We start from the raw sequence: 27,094 nt of genomic DNA, 5'->3' as shown, positions 1-27,094 counted from the left end.
GAAACCATAAAATTACTGTCAGACATCATCGCAAAACTGACGCCGATGGTAATAAAACACTTACGCAGAAACGTTGTAAAATGTTTTTCATCTCTCAAAATGCATTGGAAAGAAACGCCAAGATTAATACGAAACAGTTTCCAGATTTGGACTGAAGTGTTACCACTACAGAGAATAACAGAAGCTTTGGAAAACCAGCAATTCTTGCCGCAGCATATGCTGTGTGTCAATGCTTTAAAAATAATGACAAAAATATTTGACACTAAAGAACTGATTTTGTCAGATGTCAAATTTGACATTTCAAGATGGCCGAAGCTTTTGCTGAAACTGTATTCGTCTGGAAATCTTGAAGATTATTATTTTAACGAAACTCCGTATTTTAATGACATTTTGACGGTCAGTTTGAAGTTTTTGTCCATAGCTGATGTCAAGAAACTTTTGCTTGAGGGCAGAGGAATAAATTTGGCAATGAAAGATGTCGGAGTTTTGTTCTGTGGGTTCTTCATACAAGGGTTTTCGGAGGTGTTGACTGAGGAACCCTATTTTTTGTTGGACGATGACATGGAATCGTGTAGCGTAGTTTTGAATGATTTAGTGAAGTATTATGTCAAGAAGAATTATGTCAAAGAGGAAAGTGAAAAGTTATTGCATTTAGTAGATAAGGTAAGTTTATTGAACTAAATCAATTACTTTGCTCAACCCGTCTTATGATAGCTACGTTTATGCAACAAATGTGTGTCCATGCAGTTCCTCCACCCCTAACACTGTGAGAACACACACTAATCACATAAACCCATCTATCACCACCACCACACTACACTGACGCATTTCATACTCAACTAGAGTTTATCCTCAGAGTAACACAGCCATTCACCATTCTAGACTCTAACATCTGTGTACAGATTTCTATATTCTATAGATAGTTAGGTTTTTATGATTTATGTGTGTTCTTGTATAGGGGTGGAGGAGATGCATGAACACACATTTGTGGCGAGGACGTAGCTACCTTCGCAAAATAACGCTTGTTGATTCAGTTCAAATTGCAAATAAATGTTTCTATTTCTATTTATTTATTCTTAAGGTCTTAAATTATCTCCATACCATCATCATCAGCCTACAGCAGTCCACTGCTGGACATAGGCCTCTTCCATGGCGCGCCACAACACTGTCTCCAGCCCCTCGCATCCATCCGCCGCCAACGACCCTCTTAAGGTCATCCGTCCACCGTGCCTCAGGACGCCCTACACTACGTTTTCCCGTCCGTGGTCTCCATTCGAGGACTCGTCTGCTCCACCGTTCATCGGTCCTGCGACAGACGTGGCCAGCCCAACGCCACTTCAACGAACTAATTCTCTGAGCAACGTCCCATACCATACCATATTTCATATAAATCGGTTTAGCTATTTAAGCGTGAAGATGCATATACAGACTGAGTTACTTTCGTATTTATAATATTAGATTAGTAGTAAGAATTAAGAATGATATCTAAATCATATTGTAAATAATACTAAATATTATATATCACGGGAAACTTAAAACCAATTGACCTAGTCCCAAACTAAGCAAAGCTTTTACTACAGATACTAGGCAACGGATAAACATACTTAAAGATAGATACATATTAAACACCGACTCGAGAACAAACATTCTTGTTATTCATACAAATACCTGCCCTGTCCGGAGATCGAACCTGGGACTACAAGCTTCGTGGTCAGGTTTTCTAACCACTGGTCTATCTAGTCAATGCATTTTTTTTTCAGCTATGGCCAGCGTACCAAAAGCACACAACCTTTGCCCAGAAACATACCTTATTAGCCAATCTAGAATGCCTTAAAGGTCTGGGCCAGGACTCGAAGCCGCTGCAATGGGTGTTAGACTCCATCTGCTCCCAAGAACTTCGAATTGATGAGAAAATAAAACTGGTGTCTTTCGTGCCGGAAGATGCTTTGAGGTATTAAAACATTATTTAAGATAGATATAAGTTTAATATTGTTTTTTTATTGACTGTACTTTTATCAACATCCATCCAATCTACACAAAACAGCAATTTTTAAATTAAGAACTAACGTTGTCATGGCCGTTTTTTTACGGTTTGTGCTAGTGTCGCCCCCTGTGCAGAGTTTTGCGTAATTTAGGGAAACAGACATAGTAGCTGACATATTTAAATTGTATTCATTTCCAAAAGATTAATAGGTATATAGATTTTGTGTATGTGTAGTCTACTAACATTACTAATCATCATCATCCCAGCCTATATACGTCCCACTGCTGGGCACAGGCCTCCTCTCAGAACAAGAGGGCTTGGGCCATAGTTCCCACGCGGGCCCAGTGCGGATTGGGAACTTCACACGCACCATTGAATTGCTTCGCAGGTTCGTGCAGGTTTCCTCACGATGTTTTCCTTCACCGCAAAGCTCAATTTACACTACTAATACTCAATGAAAAATTAACAGAAGTAAAAAATAACCTGTTGTATATGTCTGTGAAGATCCCCATTGTTGGAGTCAGTGACGGCGTTGTTTCCGGCCCGCTTGTGCGAGCTGCGGCCCGCGCTCTTAGAAGCCCTGGCCGGCCGGCCTTCCGCGCTCTACGTCAGGACCATCGCTGCTCTAGTTGATAGTGAGTACGCAGTGACTACAGTACTTTCGTTGTAGCATGGTGCGGGTGACAGCTGTCAATATCACACTAGAGAGTCAAGGTGTCGAAACTTGAGTCGATAAAACTAATAATTTAAAATCTTAATGTCATCATTTATCCGATTATTACGCTAGTTCTGATGAGAATGTTAGTGAAATGCTAGGTTGGAATATAATTTGCCACTTAAGTAAGGCTAAACGGAGTTGGCAAGAATATTCGTTATATCAGGAAGCGTAACTCAGAACAAATTCCACTTCAAAAATGGCCATACCTAAAATCAAAACGACTTATGATTCAAATACGAATCACTTTCGAGGTTGCAAATAGAAGTGCTTGTTGATTGGTTGAAATTCAGAAAGAGTGCATGGATTGGTTGCCTCGCGTGATGCAACGTCAGATGACAACTTGACTGACGTTCAAACGTATCACTTATATCTAACGTTTCAATGACGTGTCTTATATTGATAATGACAGCTTGTTTTTTTAAGCGATTTAAAGGAAAAGGAGGTCATCAATTAGGTTGTCTTTTTTTGGTTGTTACCTCAAAACTCCGTCGTTTACTTATAAATCGATTTGAAAAAAAAAATGGTTGTATAGGAATACTCCAATTAGTTCCCATAGGCATGAAATCAGGATCGGATGATTGGATCCTAAGGAAATCGAGGGAACTCTTCAAATATTGTAGAGGCACCTATGGTATTTTCGATATATTTAGCAGTAACTCGTGCATATTTTCTCTTGAACATAATCATTTGGTGAAGTGGAACTAATGATAAAGACAAGTGAAGACCACAGTTGACCACCGGAGTTAGGTACTTCTCAATAACAAGTATTTCACGGGTTTAATTGAAATTATTTTAACACATTTGCTAAGCAAATTATGCTCTTCGTAAAGCATATAATGAAATGGAACGGGTGGTGAAGCACCAGGACTCTTCAATAATGAACGTCTCTGCATCGGACAAAGCAATCTTTTGTTAAAGGTGACTAGCAGTTGACATTTACTATTGCATCTTATATTATTCACACTAAAAATCATGAAAAAAAACTATAACAGAAATCAACGAAAAACTTTAAATAATGGTGGTTTATTTGAGTCTAGCTGTCAGAAAAATAAAGACTGTTTTTACCTTTTGCTTGGGCGATACAGGAAAGAAGAAAGTATGAAGAGGGGCGAGCAAACTGTCATTTACATTATGTGAGCCATAGACCACAGACTTGATTTTGCATAATACTGACCATCTCCAACTGATAATGTATTTGAACATTTTTGAATATAAATATAATTTTGCGACTACTTACGAGTGGAAAGTGATCCCTGGACATTTTAATTTTGCATTGCTTTTAAGCGGTATACGATAAAAAATATGAAAATTTGACGTGAGCTCACAAGCTTGCAAATCAAATGTCACTCAAAATTAAATGACGCGCATGCGTACCTTAGCGCAGGACACAGTTTCCATCTTTATAACGCATTTTCTGGTATTATTTGTTCGTAGTTACTTACCAATTAATAAGTACCGATATAACTCAGGATCCATTAGGTCCCATCACTAAACGTTACATGCATATTACGTTGCTTCACTTAATTGTGCTTTGAATTTAATAAATTGAATAAAAATCTGATAGCTTTAGTTTATTTCGTATCACATAGTTCTTTATGTTCAATATATTTTACGCCGGTCATATTCAGGCTACAACTGAAATATTACGTACTGGTAATTTTAGACCTGATCAAAATGAGTCCCGACTGTAGAAATGTATGGACTTGTTTTCTTCTTTTATTTTCAGCAGTCGGAATTTTTACCGTGTTACTTCACGAATAAACTTTTTTTTTTACCCGACTGCGAAGAAGGAGGGTTATGTATTTGACGCGTATGTATGTATGTATGTCTATTCCTATGTCCTCTCGTAACTACTCAACGGCTTAACCGATCTTGATAAATGATACGTCATTGGATTCGTCTTAATGACGCGAGTGACACTGGGTACATTTGATTCTTAAAAAATCAAAATGCCGGATTTTTGGCGCCAAATTGTAAGTTTTCAAAAAGCCCATTCTAAATATATATGGGTTATAACCGTTTTAATATACCATTTTCACAGAAAAGTGTGAAATAAAACAATAAATTAAAAATAACCCGACTGCCTTAAAAAATACTAAAAAGAAGAAAACAAGCCTAGTGGGCTAGAACTCTGTTAAGTAGCTAACTTAAAGTTCAACAGTCGGGACCCATTTAAATCGTGACGCTCAAAAATTCTTACCTAATGGGTCCCGACTGTTGAACTTTAAGTTAGCTACTTAACAAAGTTCTAGCCCACTAGGCTTGTTTTCCTCTTTTTAGTATTTTTAAGGCAGTCGGGTTTTTCGTTTTTTTAATTTTTTTGTTCTTTAACAGACGACACGAGCTCCGGTTGGTGGGATGAGGCCCTGGACTCGTGCCTGTCCGCCATCGGTCAGAGCAACCGTGCGGACATATGCCGCGAGTTGTACGACGCGAGCCGCGGGGCGCGCGTGTGCGCGCGCGTACTTGTACCCTTGCTGAGGTGAGTTGTTTACTTAAACTGAGTTGGGAAGCGGCCACACCGCTGCTTAAAAAAATCGGCCAAGAGCGTGTCGGACACGCCCAAAATAGGGTTCCGTAGACATTACGAAAAATATCAAGTAATATTATGTGCGTTATAACACAATTAAAACACTTACTACAAAAATCTATTACCAGAAAAAGAGCGTATCTTCACGGCACTTACGTCCTTTTGTTGAGAAGCGCAGTTTTTCGGCAATAACTCAAAAACGGTATATCCGATCATCTTGAAACCAATTTTCGTTGAAAGTATTTATTAAGAGTTACCTTTCCATATTTTTTGGACAAACGGTTTACAAGATAGAGGGGGGGAGGGACACAAATTGAAGACATCTGTACTCCAAATTTCATTGATATACATCTTGTAGTTTTCGAGTAAAATGCCTGTGACATACGGACGGACGGACAGACAGACCGACAGACGGACTTGACGAAACTATAAGGGTTCCGTTTTTGCCATTTTGGCTCCGGAACCCTAAAAACGGTCATCATCATCATCAGCCGGTAGACGTCCTTAGAACGCCTCAATGAACGACAACTCGCCACTTGCATCCACCGGTTTCCCGCTACTCTCACGATGTCGTCAGTCCACCTGGTGGGAGGCCTGCCAACGCTTCGTCTTCCGGTTCGTGGTCGCCACTCGAGGACTTTTCTCCCCCAACGGTTATCTGTTCTTCGAGCGATGTGGCCCGCCCATTGCCACTTCAACTTGCATATTTTTCCAGCTATGTCGCTGACTCTAGTTCTTCGACGAATTTCCGTATTCCGGATTCTATCGCGCGAAGAAACTCCAAGCATAGCTCTCTCCATAGCTCCCAAAATACGCAAACGGTGCGGAATCTGCGGAGGATTATGCACTTAAGTGCATAAGGACAGAATAAGAATACAATGGCTGTTAACGAGATCGAGGCACCTTAAATAATTCCTACTATACTCGTTAGTTTTTGTGTTTAGTTTTGAGTGGGTCACACTGTTTTTTTTTTTAATTTCAGATACTCATCTGCGGAATTGTGTGAAAAATTCTTAGCTTCAATCTTAGAAAGGGTTTTGGCAACTTTAAAAAAACGGCCGTCCGTTGTGAAGGCGAATCATCACTATCAGAGATCTATAGAAGACTACATCACCAGTCTGAGCTTGCTGCTGGTTGCGTTTGAAAAGGTAAGTCATGCGTTTCTAGGGTTCCGTACCTCAAAAGACCAAAGTGGAATCCTTATAAGATCAATTAACTATAAACAATTACTTTGCTCACCCGCGATCATACGATAGCTACGTCTATACAAAAAATGTGTTTTTTTATTTTTTATTTATTCGACTGGATGGCAAACGAGCAAGTGGGTCTCCTGATGGTAAGAGATCACCACAGCCCATAAACATCTGTAACACCAGGGGTATTGCAGATGCGTTGCCAACCTAGAGGCCTAAGATGGTATACCTCAAGTGCCAGTAATTTCACCGGCTGTCTTACTCTCCACGCCGAAACACAACAGTGCAAGCACTGCTGCTTCACGGCAGGATTAGCGAGCAAGATGGTGGTGGCAATCCGGGCGGATCTTACACAAGGTCCTACCACCTGCAAATGTGTGTGTGTTCAAGCAGATCCTTCACTTCACCTCCATATTAAAAAAAACCCCCTGCCTTAAAAACTAAAAGGAAGAAAATAAGTCTAGTGGTCTAGACTAGAACTCTGTTAAGTAGCCAACTTAAAGTAGCCCATTTAAATCGTGACCAGCTCAAAAATTCTTAGTAACGGGTCCCGACTGTTGAACTTTTTTTTTTTTTTTAAATAGCTTATAATGTGTCCCACTGCAGGGCAAAAGCCCCCCCTTTCTTATTCCACTCGTCTCTACACTTGGCCAGCTCTTGCCAATCTGACTGGAATCGGTCCAGGTCGTTTGGCGGTCTTCATTCCCACATCGACAATTTGAGTTCTGGAGCGCAGATCCGTGTTTCTGATTCTATCAGATCTGTGAAAATGGTGGATTAAAAATATTATAAACCCGTATATAATTAGAATGGGCTAATTATTATCTTTCATTCACCTATATTGTTACAATACAAAATATTAAATATTTTGTGAATTGTTTTAGTTCATTGATCCATGTTAACGCTTCCGCCGTGAAGCCGCGCGCGTAAAGCCGTGGTGGCCTAGTGGTGTGACCTATCGCCTCTCAAGCAGAGGGTCGTGGGTTCGAACCCCGGCTCGCACCTCTGAGTTTTTCCAAATTCATGTGCGGAATTACATTTGAAATTTACCACGAGCTATGCATGCGATGCATGTATGGGCCCGCGTGGGAACTACGGCCCAACCCTCTTGTTCTGAGAGGAAGTGTGCCCAGCAGTGGGACGTGTATTGGCTGGGATGATGATGATGAACGCTTCCGCAAATTAACCCTTGATGCAGTGAATAATTTATTCTTGCTCTTTGTAGTTACCAACGTATTCTCTAGAAGCGTCATCGTCTCCACTATACAGCGGCGTGCAGAGCCCGGCGCCGTGGCATGTTGTCCGCGAGACGCTGATCCGCTGCGACGCTCTGAGGAGGTGCGACGCCGTCGGCTGTCCTGACGACGCGTCGCCGACGCTAAAGGATACCTACGGGTATGGAGATAACAAACATATTAGATTGTACAACAAGAGCATAAAACGAGCCATTTTACCCGAGACGTTCATATAACCACCTGACAGGTACGGCGAGGGTGGATAGACAGAAGACACGTCGAGGGGAAAATGGTATAGGATTTGCGTGGAGATTGTACCTTTTATTTTTCATGCATTGCTTATATAATTATAGTTAGTTTTGTTGATTTATTTTGATTTATTTGATTAATTTTTTGTTTTACCCGTACAAATTAAAAAAATATATATAAAAACTTTTTTGTTTGTGGCTGTTAACACCTGATCGTCTTGGTCTGACTGGCGTAAAATATTTGAACATAAAGAACTGTGTACGAAATATATTTAAGCTGTCAGATTTTTATAATCAATTAATTGAATTCAAAGCACAATTAAGTGAAGAAACGTAATATGCGTATAACGTAACACCAGAGACTCGTTTAGTGATGGGACCTTATGGATCTTGAGTTATATCGGTACTTATTAATTGGTAGGTAAGTAATGAACATTCTTGCAACCTCCTAAGTGGCAAATAATATTCCAACCTAGAATTTCACTAATATGTAGGCGAGTGGACGCCGGTTCGCACTGATTCTAGTGTTAAATTAAGGGAAACTTGGAGAGTAAAAAACAGCCATGAGGTGAGCAGTAATGGAAGTGTATTATGTGAAAAAGAACGACCGGAAAAAGACCGGAATTTACATACGTAGTACCAACACAATAGCAGTACTTTGTTGGTGTTGCCAACAAATATTCTCATCAAAGTTAGCTTAATAATCGGATTAATGATGACATTAATTAAGATTTTAAATTATTAGTTTTATCGACTTAAGTTTCGACACTTTGACTCTCTAGTCTTGTAATATTGACAGCTGTCACCCGCACCATGCTACAATGAAAGTACAGTACTTATTCTGTATCATGGTCAAAGACACCCTGTAAACCTTGTACAGTCACCAGCATCAGCAGCAGACCCTTTTTGGTATACTGTCGTGTCACCAAGTAACATAGTTTTAGTGCTGATTTCAGTCTTAGTCTTAGGTGGTACTTGTGGAGCCAAAATAAATCTTTCTTTCTCTCTTTCTATCATTAATCAGCGGAGTGTGCAAAAATATCTGACACGTCCTTCCGGCGCTAGAAATAGAGTCGTATCAGATATTTATGCACGCTTGTTGTGTCAGATGTTGGTGCTGGTGACTGTACAACCTCGTGCTGTAACTATACCATCTTATCTTTTCCAGGCAGTTCCAATGTCTCCTCTACAACTGCTACAGTGCTGCCATCTGTCGCCGACGGCCGAGCGAGAAAGTTTACAGACAGGTGTTCGGCGCGGCGTGGCACAAGATTATAGACGAAGAGAGGATATATAGCCTCCCGATAACACCTAGTTGGGTGAGAGCATACTTGAGCTATGAACAAACAAGGATCTTAGTGCCATCTAGTCACGAAATAGGGAAACCGTTACATTCTACCAAATATTATAAACGTAAAAGTTTGTGAGTATTGTGTGTGTGTGTGTGCATTTGTTCACGCTAAAACGGCTGGCTGGGTTTGCATGAAATTTGGTATGTTGATAGCTGGATCTCTGGAATGACACAGGCTACTTTTTATTCCGATATTCTCACGGGATTCATGTAATTTTGCATTGTTCTTTATAAAAAGGAATTGACGAGTGTGGTATGAATTTTGGGAATTCCCGTGAGAGATGATGATGATGATGATGATTTTGTAGTATTTGAATTGACTATGAATATAGTGGAATCCCGGAATTTCAATACAAATGCCAGATCTAATAGCTAACGCGAGCGTACTCGAAGTTAAAAGACTATACGTTATGCCAATCCAATTTATGGAAAGTGTAAACAAACTGATTTCATCAAAATTCTCGTTTAAACACCCACTGGATCGAGTCAATAACACATTAATCTATAAGTCGTGTCTTTTAACTATATATACGTCTTATCACTTTTTTCATCTAAATTCAATTGATTTCAATATTTAATTTTTATTTGAAAAATCTTCGTCAAAATCTGACGTTATTTCTTGAATGAAACTCATGTATAATCTGTAGTAGCATAGACTAGCGTAGAGATGATGGAAACTTTGACATTTAAATCGATTAATACTCGATTTAATAAGCGATTATTATTTATTTTCCTTAAAACTAAAAAATTATAACTGCTTTTATAACTTAATGAACAGTCTTTGGAATTAAATCAAGTATTGTTAATAATAAAATAGACAAAAATAATTTGATCTATTTAATTAATAAATTAATCAATTTACTGAACAGATTAATTATTTTGCAATAGGTTCTAGGTTTTCACATCATTAAATGTCTGTGGTCGGGGTAATGGCGTCTTTTTACCCTTTCTATAAATTGGATTGACATAAACCACAATAAAAAGCTTAGCGACTTCATTTACCAAAGAGATATTTACTTTTTTTTTAGATAAAACGCAACAGATCCCTCCCGGTCTCAGTGCCGGTGGAGTCCTCGTCGCTCCTCACGTCCCACTCGCACATCTTCCTTCGCACTCTCTCCGAACACCCGATGCTGTTTGATCTGCACACGCAGCAGGAAGATGTGGTAAGTGTCACAAACAGATAATCAAATGCAGTGGAACACATTATAATGAGAGATCAGAGAATTATGAGAGACATTTATGATATATGAATTATCACACAGATAATTTTCAATGTCATTATCAGAGATAATTGTGAACCTTATAATAAGATATAATTATGAATGAGAGAAATTGTGACAGAGATAATTATCTGTCGATCAGTGAATGAAGTTTGACGCACTGATATTTTATAACCTAAATTAACAAATAGGATACTTACTTGACCTACTTTTTTATCTCGGAAATTTGTATAATTCCTCGGGGTTCTTCGCAGATGATGTCGCAAGCAACAGCGAGTCAATGATAATTAACAAAATTATAATCAGTGATAATTGTAATTATTATTTTGAGTCATAATTATCAAGATTAGTGAGATTATTAAACTTCTTATATTTTCTTGTCAAAAGAACTTCATTTGCTGTGGTGGACGTTCGTAAGTGCACGATAGCCTAATTATAAAAAGTTTTTTTTTAACTTATTATTTCAGCTAGAAGTTCAAGATATCCTCTTACCAGAAACAGACCTCAACTCCCACCAGTGTGCCGCCACCTTGACGGCATTATTCCGACACGTTGCCGCTTTACCATTCTCACTGTGGCCAGAAGTCGCGAACTCTCTAAAAAATGGACACTGCAATTTGAAATGGCTGCTGGCTCAGGTGAGGAGTGTTTGGAAACATAAAGTGTACAAAGATAATTATGTTCATTGATAGTTATCCCTTTATTATCTGATAATTATGTTTATTGATAGTTATCCCATAGTTATCTAATAATTATGTTTATTGATAATTATCCAAAAATGTTATGTTCATTGATAATTATGATCTAATAATTTATGCGGTTACTATTGAACAAAAATAAAAGTAATATTTGTATTGGGATAAAAGTAAGTACATTCCTCGTGTTTGTATACATACATACAAACGTCGTGACGCCAAAAGACGCAAAATATACAGGAACTTCTTGTTTATTGATAATCAGTACGTAATTATCGTTGATAAATATATTGATTATCATCCCGTGCAACCCGGGATATCTACTGGAGATTATAAAATTGTATATACATCGCTCTCACAATGTAAACTATTATTTTTACGTGTTTAAGGCTGCATTTCCACCAGAGATGTGCGAGAAATGTTTTTTTCATTAACCCATTCTCGCACAGCACATCTCTGGTGAAAACAGTTGGGCGGAGCGGGGCGAGGTAAATGAAGCGTTTCTATTGGTTAATGAAAAACATATTCATCGTAATAAATTACCCCCTGGGGTTAATCTGTGCTCCTAACACATCGGAAACGGAATCTACATTTGGCCACTCGCGCAGTTCCGCGTCCAATACAAATAAAAACTGGCCAAGAGCGTGTCGGACACGCCCGAAATAGGGTTCCGTAGCCATTACGAAAAAAATAAGTAATATTTTTCTAAGGATTTCGTATTTTGTACGGAATATTCCAAGTTTAGGTATATTATATACCTTAGGCTGCTATTTACTCTTAAACTACTAATAATTCTCAAGAAAACTTAACCGTTATAGTTTTCCTTGTAAGTTTGATATACTTACTACAATACTGAATTTTTTTAAAAATTTCCACCCAACGGTTTAGATTTTAGAGGGGAGGATTGGATGGATTGGAGAGGAGGGTTGGATGAGAAAAAAAAATCACCCTCACTTTACGTCTACGGGAGGTACTCTAAAAAAATATTTTTGAATTTTTTATTGTACCATTTTGTCGGCCATAGCTTACATATATATTCGTGAAAAATTACAGCTTTCTAGCATTGATAGTCCCTGAGCAAAGCCGCGTACGGATAAACAGACAGACAGACAAACTATAAGGGTTCCGTTTTTGCCATTTTGGCTACGGAACCCTAATAAAAAATTAAAACTTGTTTCATTCATTTTGCATAGATTATCTGCAACTGCAAGGAGGAACTGAAGCCGCACGCTGGTGTGCTGCTCCCGGGTTTGCTCGCGGCGGTCGCCACCACCGTCGCAGACGGCAAGTGTCTCAACGGATTGCATTTGGACGTGGTGAGTATGCAAAAGTCTTCGTCATCGTCATCTCAGCTGTAGGACGTCCTCTGTTGGACATAGGCCTCCTCCATAGACTCCAGCTGCTTCGGTTGGCAGCGGCCTGCATCCACCGTGAACCCGCTTTAACCAGGTCATCCATCCATCACGTTGGTGGACGTCCTACGCTGCGCTTGCCGATCCGCGGTCTCCAATGCAACGGTATGAAAAAGTAGACGGTGGAAATTATTAATTACGTACACTCCCCCCCTCCCTTGGCGAGTTGTCGTTCATTGCGGCGTTCTAAGGACTGAGGCTTTTGTTCAGTAGTGGACGTCTTCCAGCTGATGATGATGACATTTTTAAATGTAAATTTAAATGGAGAAACACCTTTTAATTTAATCCAGTTTACTCACAATTTTACACTATTTCTTGCGGAAAAAAATTAAGTGATATTTGCCGAAACCACCCTCGCCACGTGAGATTGGGTGAGACTCTGCTCGACATTAACAACTGCACTGTAGCGTTATATTTGAGGTCTGGTAGCTTAAGGGGTTTCAGTTCCCATGCATGTTTCAATGTAAATGTTCCAGATTAAAAAAGTTTTTTTTTACAAGCCGGTTTTTGCTGACTGTTCATTTGCTTTAATGTACTTGCAATGTCATCCAAACTACATTTCCGTACCAAATTTCAAGTGGATGCTATAAACCGTTGAGGAGTTCCGTCCTGCGGAGACGATCCTGCCCGGACTACCAGAATGTCACTAGACTATTGTATTTTCACACAATTTACATAAGTATGCCAAATTTCAAGACGATCGGACCACTAGAAGTGGGCCAAATTTAACTTGCAAGATTTGACCCGCACATACATTAAACAGACATTCCAAACTCAAACTCACGACATTTATTGACAAGAAAAACACTACATCACAACAAAAACACAGTAAAAACATAAATAGGAGAAGAGAGGAAAATAAGAGATATTGTGCTGTAGTGTGACGCCAAAAGGACTCAGCTCAAGTTAATAAAACGCTTTTATCTACATGCATATCATAACTTCCCTATTATATGTTCAGAAACGACTATCAAATGGCCTTTATTAAGAAACCTGGTATCTGCGGGTGCATCTTAATGTTCACATTAAAGTACAGTGCATCTTAATGTTTACATTAAAGTATCGGTAATACTTTTTTTAACAATGCATATCTGTACATATTGTAGAAAACTTATGACATGCATGTAGATAATAATTATTATTCAAAGTCAAAGTCAAGTCAAGAAAAGTCAAAGTCAAAGTCAACGTCAAAGTCAAAGTCAAAATACAGGCCATATCTGAACATATTATAGAAAACTTATGATATGCATGTAGATAAAGTTATGTATGCGGCTATACATAATTAGGCATTAAAACACTCGTGTGATCTTATTATGAAAACGAGCCGCACACTCGTACTTTAATGCCTCTCATTATGCACCAGCCACATAAATAACTATTAAAATATGTTATTCGTATTACAGCTTGACACTGTCATATTTTGGAAAGAAGATGTCACGTCGGACCATTTAAACAAGATCATACATCATCTAATAACGACGTGTATGGAACACCGAAGGCGTAACACTTTCGACGGCTTGCTCAAAACTTTGTATGGACTCTTGGATTTGTATGGCAGCTCCATACAAATTGGATGGGAGAGCTTCGAACCGTATTATACAGGTAACTTTTACAAGGAAAACTGTAACGGCTAAGTTTGCTTGAGAATTATTAATAGTTTAAGAGTAAAATAGCAGCCTAACTTAAAAAATACTAGCTGTTTCCCGCGACTCCGTCCGTGTGGAATTCGTTTATCGCTATCCCGCGGGCACTATGTAATGTTCCGGGATAAAGACTATCCTATGTCCTTCTCCGTGGCTCAAACTATCTGTATACCGAATTTCATATAAATCGGTTCAGCGGTTTAGACGTGATGAAGTAACAAACAAACAAACAGACTTACAAACGTTCGCATTAATAATATCATCATCATCATCATCATGTCAGCCGAAAGACGTCCACTGCTGGACATAGGCCTCCCCCAAATAATATTATAGTGGGATAGTGGGATACAACTTGAAAGATTCCGTACAAATTATGGATTTAATTGTCTGAAATAAATGATTTATTATTTATTATTTATTAAAACACAAAATCATTAGAAAAATATTACTTCATTTTTTTCCTAACAGCTACGGAACTCTATCTTGGGCGTGTCCGACACGCTCTTGGCCGGTTTTGCAATGATATTTTCCACTTTTCCAGATCAAACTCAAGACACCTACCTAAAACTATTTCAACTATTTAGAACAATATGCAAAGCGAATCTATACATACCACAATCATTGGAGAAAATACTCTCAATATTGGACACGAATCCTTCGAAAGCCGCCGAATGCTTTGGCCTGGCGATGGCGGCCTGTCAAAGTGACAGTGACAGGGAAGAGCTGTCAAATTTTAAGAAGATGCTGCATAAAATGAATGTGACCAATTTTGTCCGGGTGTTGTATTATGCTTGCATGGGCAGTGCGGTGTGTTGCGGGGAGCAAGAATTCAGGTATTTTGTATGATTCCTAACCTTTAAAAAGTTTTATCTACACCCAATATAGTAAATCCTCCATTATGCGTTCAAAAACCATAGGTAATGACCAGCATTACGACATTGGATTCTATTATGAACACGGCTGTATCGTAATGGGCATTACGATACAGAAATCTGTATCGTAATGAGATTTCATACATCATTACAACACGGGGGGGCTGGGGGGAGGGGGGGGGGCGCAGCACGGGCGCAGCTCGTGGGGCAGGCGTACCTACCTAGTTCTCGTTATTGCAGGTCATTCTCAATGGTTCTTGAACACATGATAGAGGATTTAATATATGGATATAGATAAAATATTGTATGCAACTGTACGTAATTAGGCCTTAAACACTCATGTGACCCTATTATAAACCCACACTCGTGTTTTAAGGACCCCTATTACGATACAGTTGCATAAAATACTATTTGTTAAAAGGGTCAAGCAACTTTTTAGTGTAGCTTGTTGCCATGGTAAGGTCTCCTGAGTTACCTTTTAAAAGTATGATTTTATGGGGCACAAATCCACTAAAAGTTCGGAGTTGTGACAGTTCTAGGCTGTCGCGTATGAATTTGCTGCTAGAGGCGCTAGTGTAGCGAGAGGGAGCTACGCGGGTTTATCTATAATTAGAATAATTTAGTGAATATTTTGCAATACCTGAAATTAATGTGCCATGCTCGATGTTTTTATGGTACGGTTTTAAGGTATTAAATATGATTTAAATGTAAATTTTGTTTTCACGCCCGTAATAACGAACTAACCACTATACTTCAGGCAGGACCTTTGTCTACAGTGGCGCCAACTGGTGATCGCGAAAACGGTAGCCCTCATTCTTTCATGTCTCATCTCCTAAGCATGCTAGTATACATTGCAAACATTTTTCCAAGCAAGTGTATCTCTTATGTCTCCTGAGTCACGAGTCAAAATAACATACACTAAAAAGTTGATGGACCCTTTTAATACAAGCTCTTTTTGCTAATTGGTTGCATCAGGCGTTACTTTGCGGAGGTACATATCAATTAATTGTAAACAATTACTTTGCTCACCCGCGACCTTAAGATAGCTACGTCTATGCAACAAATGTGTGCTCATGCAGCTCCTCCGCCTGCACGCTATAAGAACACTGTGTACACATATAAATCCAAATATCACCATCACAACACTATCGCGTTTGGAACTCAACCAGAGTTCATCTTCAGAGCAGTATTGCCGTTCACCATGCTGCCAGATGTTAGATGTGTCTCAGATGTAGACGTAGCGTGGTGAACGGTTGTGTTGCTCTAAAGATGAAATCTGTTGGAGTTCGAAACGCGTCAGTGTTGTGTGATGTATTTTCTTACAGTGTGGAGATGTAGGAGCTGCATGGACACACATTCGCTGAGATCCTCCGCAAAGTAGCTCCCGAATTAATAAATTATTTTTTTCAGAAAAACAATGAATTACGTGTCTAAAGTGGCATCGTCTGACAGAAGCAAATGCCTCCACATTATGTCAGTGTACGTCGCTAACAACCGCCCCGGCGCGTACGTTGCCAACATGTTTGAAAACGTCGACATCTCCGAGATGCTTGTTGTTGATCCGACTGGTAAGACGTTGTAGCTGTTGCTTGCCAGTTTTTATTGTATTATATAATTATTTATTGTAGGTACAGTAACCCTCGCAACACATCTGATTCGTTAAGATTGGTGTTTGGAATCTTTTTGTATTTTTTATTTCAACTCCAAATTTTTTGTTACTTTTACGGGCATCCCGTAAAGCCCATATCGAAAATACAAACTGAAATATAGATTAGGGCTACAGCATAGATGTCGCTAGTGTCGCTGCTTAAGTGACTAAATAAGAAACAAACAGGCTGAGATATGTGGCTAAGGAGAAATTCGTGTCTGTACCGTAGTCCAGCGGTGGTGTAGCGGTATAGCACGCGGCACGGTATGCCGAGGACCCGGGTTCGACTCCCAGCGCTGGTCTTATTTTTCTGGTTTTTCTGTGCATCTACATATATTTCAGTTTGTATTTTTGGTTAAGGATTCGTGGTTTTGAACTTACCAACTATATTTCCACCTAAATATCTCCTAATATCTTTACAGCGATGCTGCTAGTAAATAACTGCATGCACCTTATGCCCGATGACTTGAAGAGGCGAGCTGTGTTACAGATCGCGGACAGCTGTCAAAATTCTTCTGTCAAAATCAGGAAAGCTGCTGTCGAAGTCATGTTGACAGCTTTCGAAGGTACGTACGAATATGTCTTTATATAAATAGTAAGTAAATAGCTTATATAAATAGTAGCCGTGGTGGCCTAGTGGTTTGACCTATCGCCTCTCAAACAGAGGGTCGTGGGTTCAAACCCCGGCTCGCACCTCTGAGTTTTTCGAAATTCATGTGCGGAATTACATTTGAAATTTACCACGAGCTTTGCGGTGAAGGAAAACATCGTGAGGAAACCTGCACAAACCTGCGAAGCAATTCAATGGTGCGTGTGAAGTTTCCAATCCGCACTGGGCCCGCGTGGGAACTACGGCCCAAGCCCCCTTGTTCTGAGAGGAGGCCTGTGCCCAGCAGTGGGACGTTTATAGGCTGGGATGATGAAGTAAATATCGCTAGATGGCGTTAGTTTCGTGTGGTCCGTTTGACATTACTGTCACGCCTGTCGTAAAACCCTCATTCAAATTCAAAATTAAATAAATAAATAAATAAATATCACGGGACAATTCACACCAATTGACCTAGTCCCAAAGTAAGCTTAGCAAAGCTTGTGTTATGGGTACCAAGCAACGGATAAATATAATTATATAGATAGATACATTCTTAAATACATAGTAAACACCCAAGACCCGAGAACAAACATTCGTATTTTTCATACAAATATCTGCCCCGGTACGGGAATCGAACCCGGGACCTCAAGCTTCGTAGTCAGGTTCTCTAACCACTAGGCCATCTGGTCGTCTAAAATTCAAATCATTTATTCAGTAAATAGGCCGCAATGGGCACCTTTACACGTCATTTTTTAAACTACCAGCGCTTTCGCAAAGACCATCATTGTCAAGAAGAATCGACCTAGTCCCAAAAGCTAAGTTTTACTATGGGTACTAGACAACAGATAAACATATATCTCTTTCTTTAGTTAGGTTAAGAAAGAGATGGAATATATAAATAAGTAATAATGGTCAAACTTCTTCGTTCGGCGTTCAACCCCAGTTTTGTATATAAGTTCCTTGGTTGTGACCAACTCGATTTTTTTATATAGTCGGCCGTGGCAAGTGGCCAGTCGAAAAGGTACCGTTGGAGGTTGGATATAAGTAAATTCAATTTATTATTATTCTCATTTTTTTGTAGTATTTTACTTTCCTCCAAGTCGAAATGAAAAGTACCTAGAGTGTCTAACATTTCCCCTCGAACTCCCCTCTCACTTTGTTCGAGCGCCAGAAATATCTCGGGTGAAATGGGTCACTTTCCACCCTTGGTTATCAATTTACTATTACGTACATTTTATTTTTATTTTCTTTGCCCATAATTTTTTTATTAATGTTGCTGAAATAATCACCATCCAGCAACCCCCCCTCCCGTCCTCCATGTCATCGAATCGAAAACAAGTTAAGCAAAGATTCCCATCGGAAAAGAAATATTCCCATGGTTGGTCCTGCACCCTGGACTGGCTGGAATGATGATAATGATGATAATGGTAGTATTTTTTCCAGAGCTTTTCTCCCAACCAACATTCCAGCCGTCAGCGAAGCGGATAAAAACAGAAACTACCCCCATTTTGAACATACATAAAGACGACCTGTATGGCAACACCGTGCTGTCATGCCTAGGTGTTGGTGCGACCGACAGTGGGGGGGATATAGCGAGCGTCGTGAGGGAAGGGGTGGGGGGGAAATTGAGTATGGAGTTAGGCATGAGGTAAGTTAATGGTCAAAAGTATACAGATATAGTGTGTAATGTATGTATTTCAATTGGTTGCTAGGGGGGGCAAGCGGGTGCATCTTCTAGCGCTGCCTATCCTCACTGCACGTCAATGGTAGATAGATACATGGATAGATGGTAACATGGATAGATAGATGATATATAGATAGATAGATAGATAGACGGTAGATGATAGATATGGTTTATGGTTTAAGATATTTATTTTCTCAAAAATTTACAAAAAATCACTTATAGAGAAAAACTATTTTACTTTAACTTAAATCTAGGTAAGGAGGGTACCACACAAACATGGTGAACAAAATTCTATGAACAAAAGCGGGTAGGCGGTAATGACGAGAGCCACAACACAAGTTTTTAGCTAAATAACTTTTGCTACTAAAGGCCAGTTATCGGTTACTTGTGAGTGGTTTAAACTGCGTTATTATTACATATTATTACTTATTTATTGTGCTCAGTTTGGGATTGGAAGAAGTCATGAAAGGAGTAAGATAGATAAATAGATAGATAGGTGGATGGATGATTTATTTATTTTAAGGAGAGTAAACAGAAGCAAGTGTATACAATATGCACTTATAAAATAGATACATTCTTAAATTCACTTACTCCCTAACGAGCCCCCACTAAGAAATATGGTATAAGTGATTATGTAGACACACTACACTGTGATACACTCAAGGTTTCATAAATTTTCATTGTCATATCAAATATATCCACTGACAGAGGTAATTTATTTATGATAGATGATAGATAATCTTAACGGCTGTACAATAGGTACTGAAGCTAAGAACGAATTTCACAACGGAAAACCATTATGTACTAGGTACATTTGTATATTCATATGGTTATTTATTTTAGAAGGTGCACGCAAATCAATCCCTGCTTTGTTTCTGAATTTTAACCAATCAACAAGCACATTTGCAACCTCGAAAACGATTCGTATTTGAACCATAAGTTGTTTCGGTTTAAAGTATGGCCACTTTTTGTATGGAATTCGTTCTGAATTACGCTTCCTGACTTACTTATTATTTATCCGGAGTCGATAGATAACTATATCGCATTGATTTTTTACAGATTCGCGGAGTGCTTCTTTATAACGGTGTATCTTCCGTCACTGCATAACAAAGCGCTGGACCTGTATGTCTGTGTGTCAGCGATACTTGAAATGCTGTACAGCGGTATGAGGAGAGCGGACAATTTCAAACATATTAAGCTGAGAGAAGAGCCTATAGCATTGAGGTATTTTATCAGCAAAGAATATTTTTTGTTAAAATAAATAATACCTAACATAATTAACATATTTCCAAACTTAAGTTTAAAAAATTAAAAATTAAAATAAACAATCCCACCAATATTCCAAATGCGAAAGTTTGTAAGTCTGTTTGTTTGTTACTTCATTACGTCTAAACAGCTGAACCGATTTATATGAAATCATAACCAATACATAGTTTGTGTCCCGGGGAAGGACATTATGAAGTAACAAATAAACAACAAACTTTCGCATTTATAATATTAGTGGGAAATAAAAACTAGAATTAGGGGCTGTTTCACCATCTACTGATTAATTTTAAGTGACGGTTAAATGTGATGCCGTCTCCGTCTATTCGAACAAAACAAATAGAGACGGCATCACATTTAACCGTCACTTAACACTAATCAATGGATGGTGAAACAGCCCCTTAAAATCACAAATTAATATTTAAAATTTGATGCCATCAGTCAAACCTCTATAATCGAGTCCAAAATTAGGCGAACTAGATTGACAACTGAAAATGTTACCAGACATAGCAAAAAAAATAGGTATAGGAATATGTCGATAGAAATTTGTCGATATTACCTTGTGCAGACGCAGAATGAAAATGTTTGTCACTTTTGGATTTTATTTTTATAACTTTAGGCATGAAAACTACAAAAAGGATAACAACAAATAACGTAACGAAAATTTCACAATAACGGAAATAGTTAAAGCAATTGATGGCATTTAAGTCGAATGACATATATATGAAATGTCAATAAAACTTTGAAATAGCAGATAATAGGAGATAATTGGAGATTGTTTACGATGGGAGGATTCGATTTGTAACATTCGAACATGGCGGATGTAGACAATATCTAGTTTTGCTATTTCTGTTTCTTTGGCTAGTTGAAGTATCATTTTGATAGTGTTTTATGCGGCGATTAACCTTAACAGTGAACAGTGATCACAAAATTCTATATTGCTCTCGTGTCTGGCATTTTTAATGCGCAAGTTGTCTCCGCGTGGTTTCTGGAATTTTACTATCAAGTTGCAAAAACTACAATCACCGTACAACGTGCCTCTCAAAGAGAGTTTACCTTGACACTGGCGAAATTGTCCTATTAATTAGGACAGAAAAGCCATATCTTAAAAGAGAAGAAGAAGAACAAGATTTCTTTTATTATTATTTCGTATTGAGTTTTTTTTCTAACATCAATATTAAGTTTTTTTTTTAATATCGATATTACAGCACTGGTGTAACTGTGGCAACATTTGTGTGTAATGAACTGTCAAGTTGGTTCGCTTAATTCTGAACTCGAGTATAGGCTACCATGACATCGAGCGTATTCAAAACTGTATAATAAAAAAAAACTTTTTTAAGCGTCGCCCCCGTACCGACGAAGCTTTTGACTCTAAGCAAAGCTTTCCAAGGCACGTTTAGCAGCTACAGCACGTCGAGAGCTCGCCAGACGAACAGACAAGAAGGTAAATAAAGGGAAATGTGTTGTGTTAAAAATCTGCAAAAAAAACATGGATGTACAGTACGATTACTTGAAGTTAACACTTGACAGATGGGCGTGCCTTCAGTCACTTTTCAACTTTGACGTCATACAAATAAAATATTTTTTACATAATCTGTTGAAGGGGCGAGAAGGGGAAATGGAAAACGCGTACCTGGTTCGATGTACGGTGGCTGCAAGGTGTTATGGCTGCCGGTCTTACGCACTCCTCTTCTGCTCTTCAGCGTTGAACGCGCTAGCAAACGCGTACCGTAATGATAATGAATTAGGATTAGCTCGAAACCGTGGGCGAATGGCGGGATGGAGAAACGCTCTCGACATCGACCGACTCGAACCCTGTCGTTGGCTGAACTGACAGAGTGACAGTTCTTGACGTTGTAGGCCTTTTTATGCCTACCTGCGTTTTCCAAGGATAGGAAGTATGAAGGATTCGAGGGTAGGTGACATGAACAGATAAGTTTACAAACAATACCGAACATCTGTATACTTGGGTAGTGGTATACTAAAAATGGCTTTATTTGTATGACGTCAAACTTGAAAATTGACTGAAGGCACGCCCATCTGTCAAGTGTTAACTCGAATTAATCAAACTGTATCTTACTACGATTTATTACAAATCTGCTTGCTTTAAACTTGTACAGGACCGGGCAGTTTTTTTTCCTAAAACCTTATTTATCTGTACTAGCTTAGCTTATTTATTTATAGTTATTTGTCGCTAGTTTTGTTTTATTTTCAAAGTTTGTCTGTAAAATGTAGTGAAGTCAATTTATTTTCGCTGGAACATTTACTGTGTAAAATATTATATTTTTTTATTGCAGATTCCAGCAAACCAAGTATCGATGTTCAAATACCAATAGATGATATATTGGAGACCCTTCTTGAATTTGCTAAGGTAAGCTTCAAAGTACTTATAAGAATTTTTAAGCGTTGGTTCAGTAACAGCCTATTCACCCCAGCTTTGAGAAGCCCTAGGTTTTATATATCCGGAAATACAAATCAAAATATAAAAACCGGCCAAGGGCGTGTCGGACACGGCCAAAATAGGGTTCCGTAGCCATTACGAAAAAATTAAGTAATATTTTTCTAAGGATTTCGTATTTTATACGGAATCTTCCAAGTTTAGGTATAATTTATACCTTAAGCTGCTATTTACTCTTAAACTACTAATAATTCTCAAGCAAACTTAGCCGTTATAGTTTTCCTTGAAAGTTTGATATACTTACCATCCTAAATTATTCCAAATTTTCCACCCACCGGTTTAGATGGGGGGGGGGGGGCGCTCGATTTTCATGAAAATTTGCACTTAGTTTAATATTTCGCAAACAAATCACTGAATCGGAAAATTGTTTTAGCAAACCTAATGGTTTCAAAAGACCTATCCAACGATACCCGCACTATAGGGTTGGATAAGAAAAAAAAACCCCACTACGTTTATGGGAGGTACCCTAAAAAGATGAATTTAGATTTTTTTATTGTACCATTTTGCCGGCATAGTTTCAAATATATCCGTGCAAAATTACAGCTTTCTAAATAAATAATAAATAAATATCACGGGACAATTCACACCAATTGACCTAGTCCCAAAGTAAGCTTAGCAAAGCTTGTGTATGGGTACTAAGCAACGGATAAATATAATTATATAGATAGATACATACTTAAATACATATTAAACACCCAAGACCCCAGAACAAACATTCGTATTTTTCATACAAATATCTGCCCCGACACGGGAATCGAACCCGGGACCTTAAGCTTCGTAGTCAGGTTCTCTGACCACTAGGCCATCTGGTCGTCTAACATTGATATTCACTGAGCAAAGCCGCGGACGGACAGACAGACAGACATGGCGAAACTTTTTGCCTTTTTGGCTCCGGAACCCTAAAAATTGGTAAATATTGTTAAAGTTCAAATAAAAAAAGCCTATTTTTTTACAAATACAACCGGACCGCCAAGCCAACAGGACCGCACGGGATAGCCAAGTGGTTTGTGAACCTGTCTATGAAGCTAAAGGCCCCGTGTTCGATCCCTGGTCGGGGCAGATATTTGTATGAATAATACGAATGTTTGTACTCGTGTCTTGTATGTAGATTCAAGTATATATTTATCAATATAAGTATGTTTATCCGTTGCCTATCCATAAGTACAAACTTTGCTTAGTTTGGGACTAGGTCTTTTTTTTTATTCGACTGGATGGCAAACGAGCAAGTGGGTCTCCTGATGGTAAGAGATCACCACCGCCCATAAAGATCTGCAACACCAGGGGTATTGCAGTTGCTTTGCCAACCTATAGGCCTAAGATGGGATACCTCAAGTGCCAGTAATTTCACCGGCTGTCTTACTCTCCACGCCGAAACACAACAGTGCAAGCACTGCTGCTTCACGGCAGGATTAGCGAGCAAGATGGTGGTAGCAATCCGGGCGGACCTTGCACAAGGTCCTACCACCTGCAAGATCAATTGGATTTCAATTGTCCCATGATATTTATTTACTTATCTTATAAATTGTTTCCAGACCGGCCCAGAAGCAGCTCGCTCTTTACTCACGGAGGTCCTAAACTCTGTGCTGGCCAGTTCATCGTTCGATCTCGCATCTCGCTTGCTCCCACTGCTGGGCACCGTGTTAGATCGTCCTTCAGAACTAACCCCACTCTGTATTGATGTGTGTAGGATCTTGATTGCCCATGGAGGCAGCGTCCAGGGGTATGTAGAAAACGGCCGAGAGTAAAACAATATTTTAAGGCTCCGTTTCCACCAGAGATGAGCGAGGAATGTGATTTCATGACCTAAAAGGGCGTATTAGGCAAAGCTCTGCGCAGGGGGCGACACTAGCGCAAACGGTAAACAAACCGCCATGACAACGTCAGTTCTCTTTATATTTTGTCGCCATGACGGATCATGGCCAAAGAGTATTAAATACCTATAGAAATCATTACATATTTATGAGTAGCAAAAATAAATGATATTTACATCGATAGTATGTATGTATGTAAACTCTTTATTGTACAAAAGAAAATTAACAAAATACAATTGACAAACTTTAAAATACTTGTACAAAGGCGGACTTATCCCTTTAAGGGATCTCTACCAATCAACCTTTGAGTGCACGAGAGGAGGGGAGCAAAGGGTCCGACAAAGAGTGAGTTTAAGAGTTAAAATAGTGGAAGCTACTATACAGTGCATTAAACAATATACGTAATAGTGATAGAGCTACATTAAAAAAAATGCAATAATATGATATTACGGCACCCTAAAAAGCCGTGGTGGCCTAGTGGTTTGACCTATCGCCTCTCAAACAGAGGGTCGTGGGTTCAAACCCCGGCTCGCACCTCTGAGTTTTTCCAAATTCAAGTGCGGAATTACATTGGAAATTTACCACGAGCTTTGCGGTGAAGGAAAACATCGTGAGGAAACCTGCACAAACCTGCGAAGCAATTCAATGGTGCGTGTGAAGTTCCCAATCCGCACTGGGCCCGCGTGGGAACTATAGCCCAAGCCCTCTTGTTCTGAGAGGAGGCCTGTGCCCAGCAGTGGGACGTATATAGGCTGGGATGATGATGATGACGGCACCCTACGGACATTTTAGATACTCAAAAAACATAAACCATAAACATATACGTGCCAGTGCTGCACTCTGACGGGATAAAATTGCAGTAATATTCCCTATAGGTACGCTTCATTTGCCTCGCCTCGCTCCGCTCGACTGTTTCCACTAGAGATGTGCTGTGTGAGGATATATGATTGGTTTTTTGGAGTCTTTGTATTTTTTATTTCAACTCCAAATTCTTTACTTTTACGGGTATCCCGTGAAACCATATCGAAAATACAAACTGAGACATGGATGCACAGAAAAACCCGAAAAAGAGACCAGCGCTGGGAATCGAACCCAGGTCCTCAGCAATCCGTGCTGCGTGCTATACACTACTACACCCCTACACCACTGCTGGACAGGAATCTAGACACGAATTTTTCCTATGCATACATATCTCAGGTTGCTTATTTCTACTTTGCGACATCTCTTGTCTGGGTAAGCGGTTGGTTCCGAAAGACGGAACGTTGACGTCTGTCGCCGCCACATAGATGTCGCTAGTGCTGCTGCTTAAGTAGCAAATTAGAAATAAGCAACCTGAGATATGTATGCATAGGAATAATTCGTGTCTAGATTCCTGTCCAGCAGTGGTGTAGGGGTTATAGCACGCAGCACGGATTGCTGAGGACCTGGGTTCGATTCCCAGTGCTGGTCTCTTTTTCTGGTTTTTCTGTGCATCCATGTCTCAGTTTGTATTTTCGATATGGTTTCACGGGATACCCGTAAAAGTAACAAATTTGGAGTTGAAATAAAAAATACAAAAAGACTCCCAAAAACCAATCATAATTTGATTGCTTAGTAGCGACATCTATTGTCTGGGTGAGCGGTTAGTTGCGAAAGAGTGTGACGTCTGTCGACGAAACATAGATGTCGCTAGTGCTGCTGCTTCAGTAGCATAGTACAAATAAGCAACCTGGGATATGTATGCGTAGGAAAAATTCGTGTCTAGATTCATGGCCAACAGTGGTGTAGCGGTTATAGAACGCAGCACGGATTGCTGAGGAGCTGGGTTCGATGCCCAGCGCTGGTCTCTCTTTCTGGTTTTTCTGTGCATGTCTCAGTTTGTATTTTCGATGAGGATAGGTACATAACTGAAGCGTTTCTATTGGTTAATGAAAAACACATTCCTCACAACAGATCCTCGCACATCTTTCGTGGAGACACAGCCTTACAGCCTTATTCATAAAAAATCCTTAATTGAGGTTTGATCGGTCTGTTACTTAGCAGACTGATTAAGCTTGTTAGACGGTTGTCAAGAAGTATGATTCATAAACGCTTGCTAGCAGTCTGCTAGTTGTTGAGCTGCTGATAGACGGATTAGACGCGTTATGTTGGCCACCTTGACAAATAAAAGACAAAAAATGGCCTCATCGATAATTAAAAAAAAAATTGACAGCAGTGACAGCAAATTAGCAGGAAAAAAAAGCGAGATGTTTGTTTTCCCGCCATTTCCGATCCGCATGTTTATGTTTAAGTGCAAAAAGCCGTAATTATGTTAATCATCCTAATTTTATTTTTTTCATATTTATTGTTAGTAAATTAGCAGTAATTTTAGAGGATTTTTAAATACAAATTCCTGAAAATAAATTTTCCTGTTTTTTTTTAATCTTTGCGTAACTTCACCCTTCACTAAAAATATCTTCGGTATGGTTTTTGCTCTTGTCAAAGTCAGCTGTTCAAACTTGTGGCGGCCATTTTGTGACTTAGCAGGGAGATAAAGGAGGGTCTACGGTCCTCTAACT

General features: G+C 39.2%; 1 protein-coding gene across 2 annotated transcripts; it reads left to right on the top strand.

The window, feature by feature from the left end:
• On the top strand, window positions 1–24,466 carry LOC141442691 (uncharacterized; the record flags this gene model as incomplete). 2 transcript variants are annotated; one of them, XM_074107748.1, is given in 19 exon segments in its annotated part: window positions 1–663; window positions 1,761–1,951; window positions 2,489–2,619; window positions 5,037–5,184; window positions 6,215–6,380; window positions 7,651–7,820; window positions 9,077–9,227; window positions 10,288–10,425; window positions 10,950–11,120; window positions 12,371–12,493; window positions 13,993–14,191; window positions 14,774–15,065; window positions 16,515–16,672; window positions 17,175–17,318; window positions 18,785–18,989; window positions 20,085–20,249; window positions 21,629–21,732; window positions 22,586–22,659; window positions 24,279–24,466. In XM_074107748.1, coding segments are annotated over 19 exon segments (3,581 nt in total), but the record flags the coding sequence as incomplete, so codon positions are not given.
• Window positions 24,467–27,094: the final 2,628 nt, after the last annotated feature.

Source organism: Choristoneura fumiferana, chromosome 26 (assembly GCF_025370935.1).
Source record: "Choristoneura fumiferana chromosome 26, NRCan_CFum_1, whole genome shotgun sequence".
In the NCBI taxonomy this organism is placed as follows: domain Eukaryota; kingdom Metazoa; phylum Arthropoda; class Insecta; order Lepidoptera; family Tortricidae; genus Choristoneura; species Choristoneura fumiferana.
This window is presented reverse-complemented; position numbering and strand designations above follow the sequence as displayed.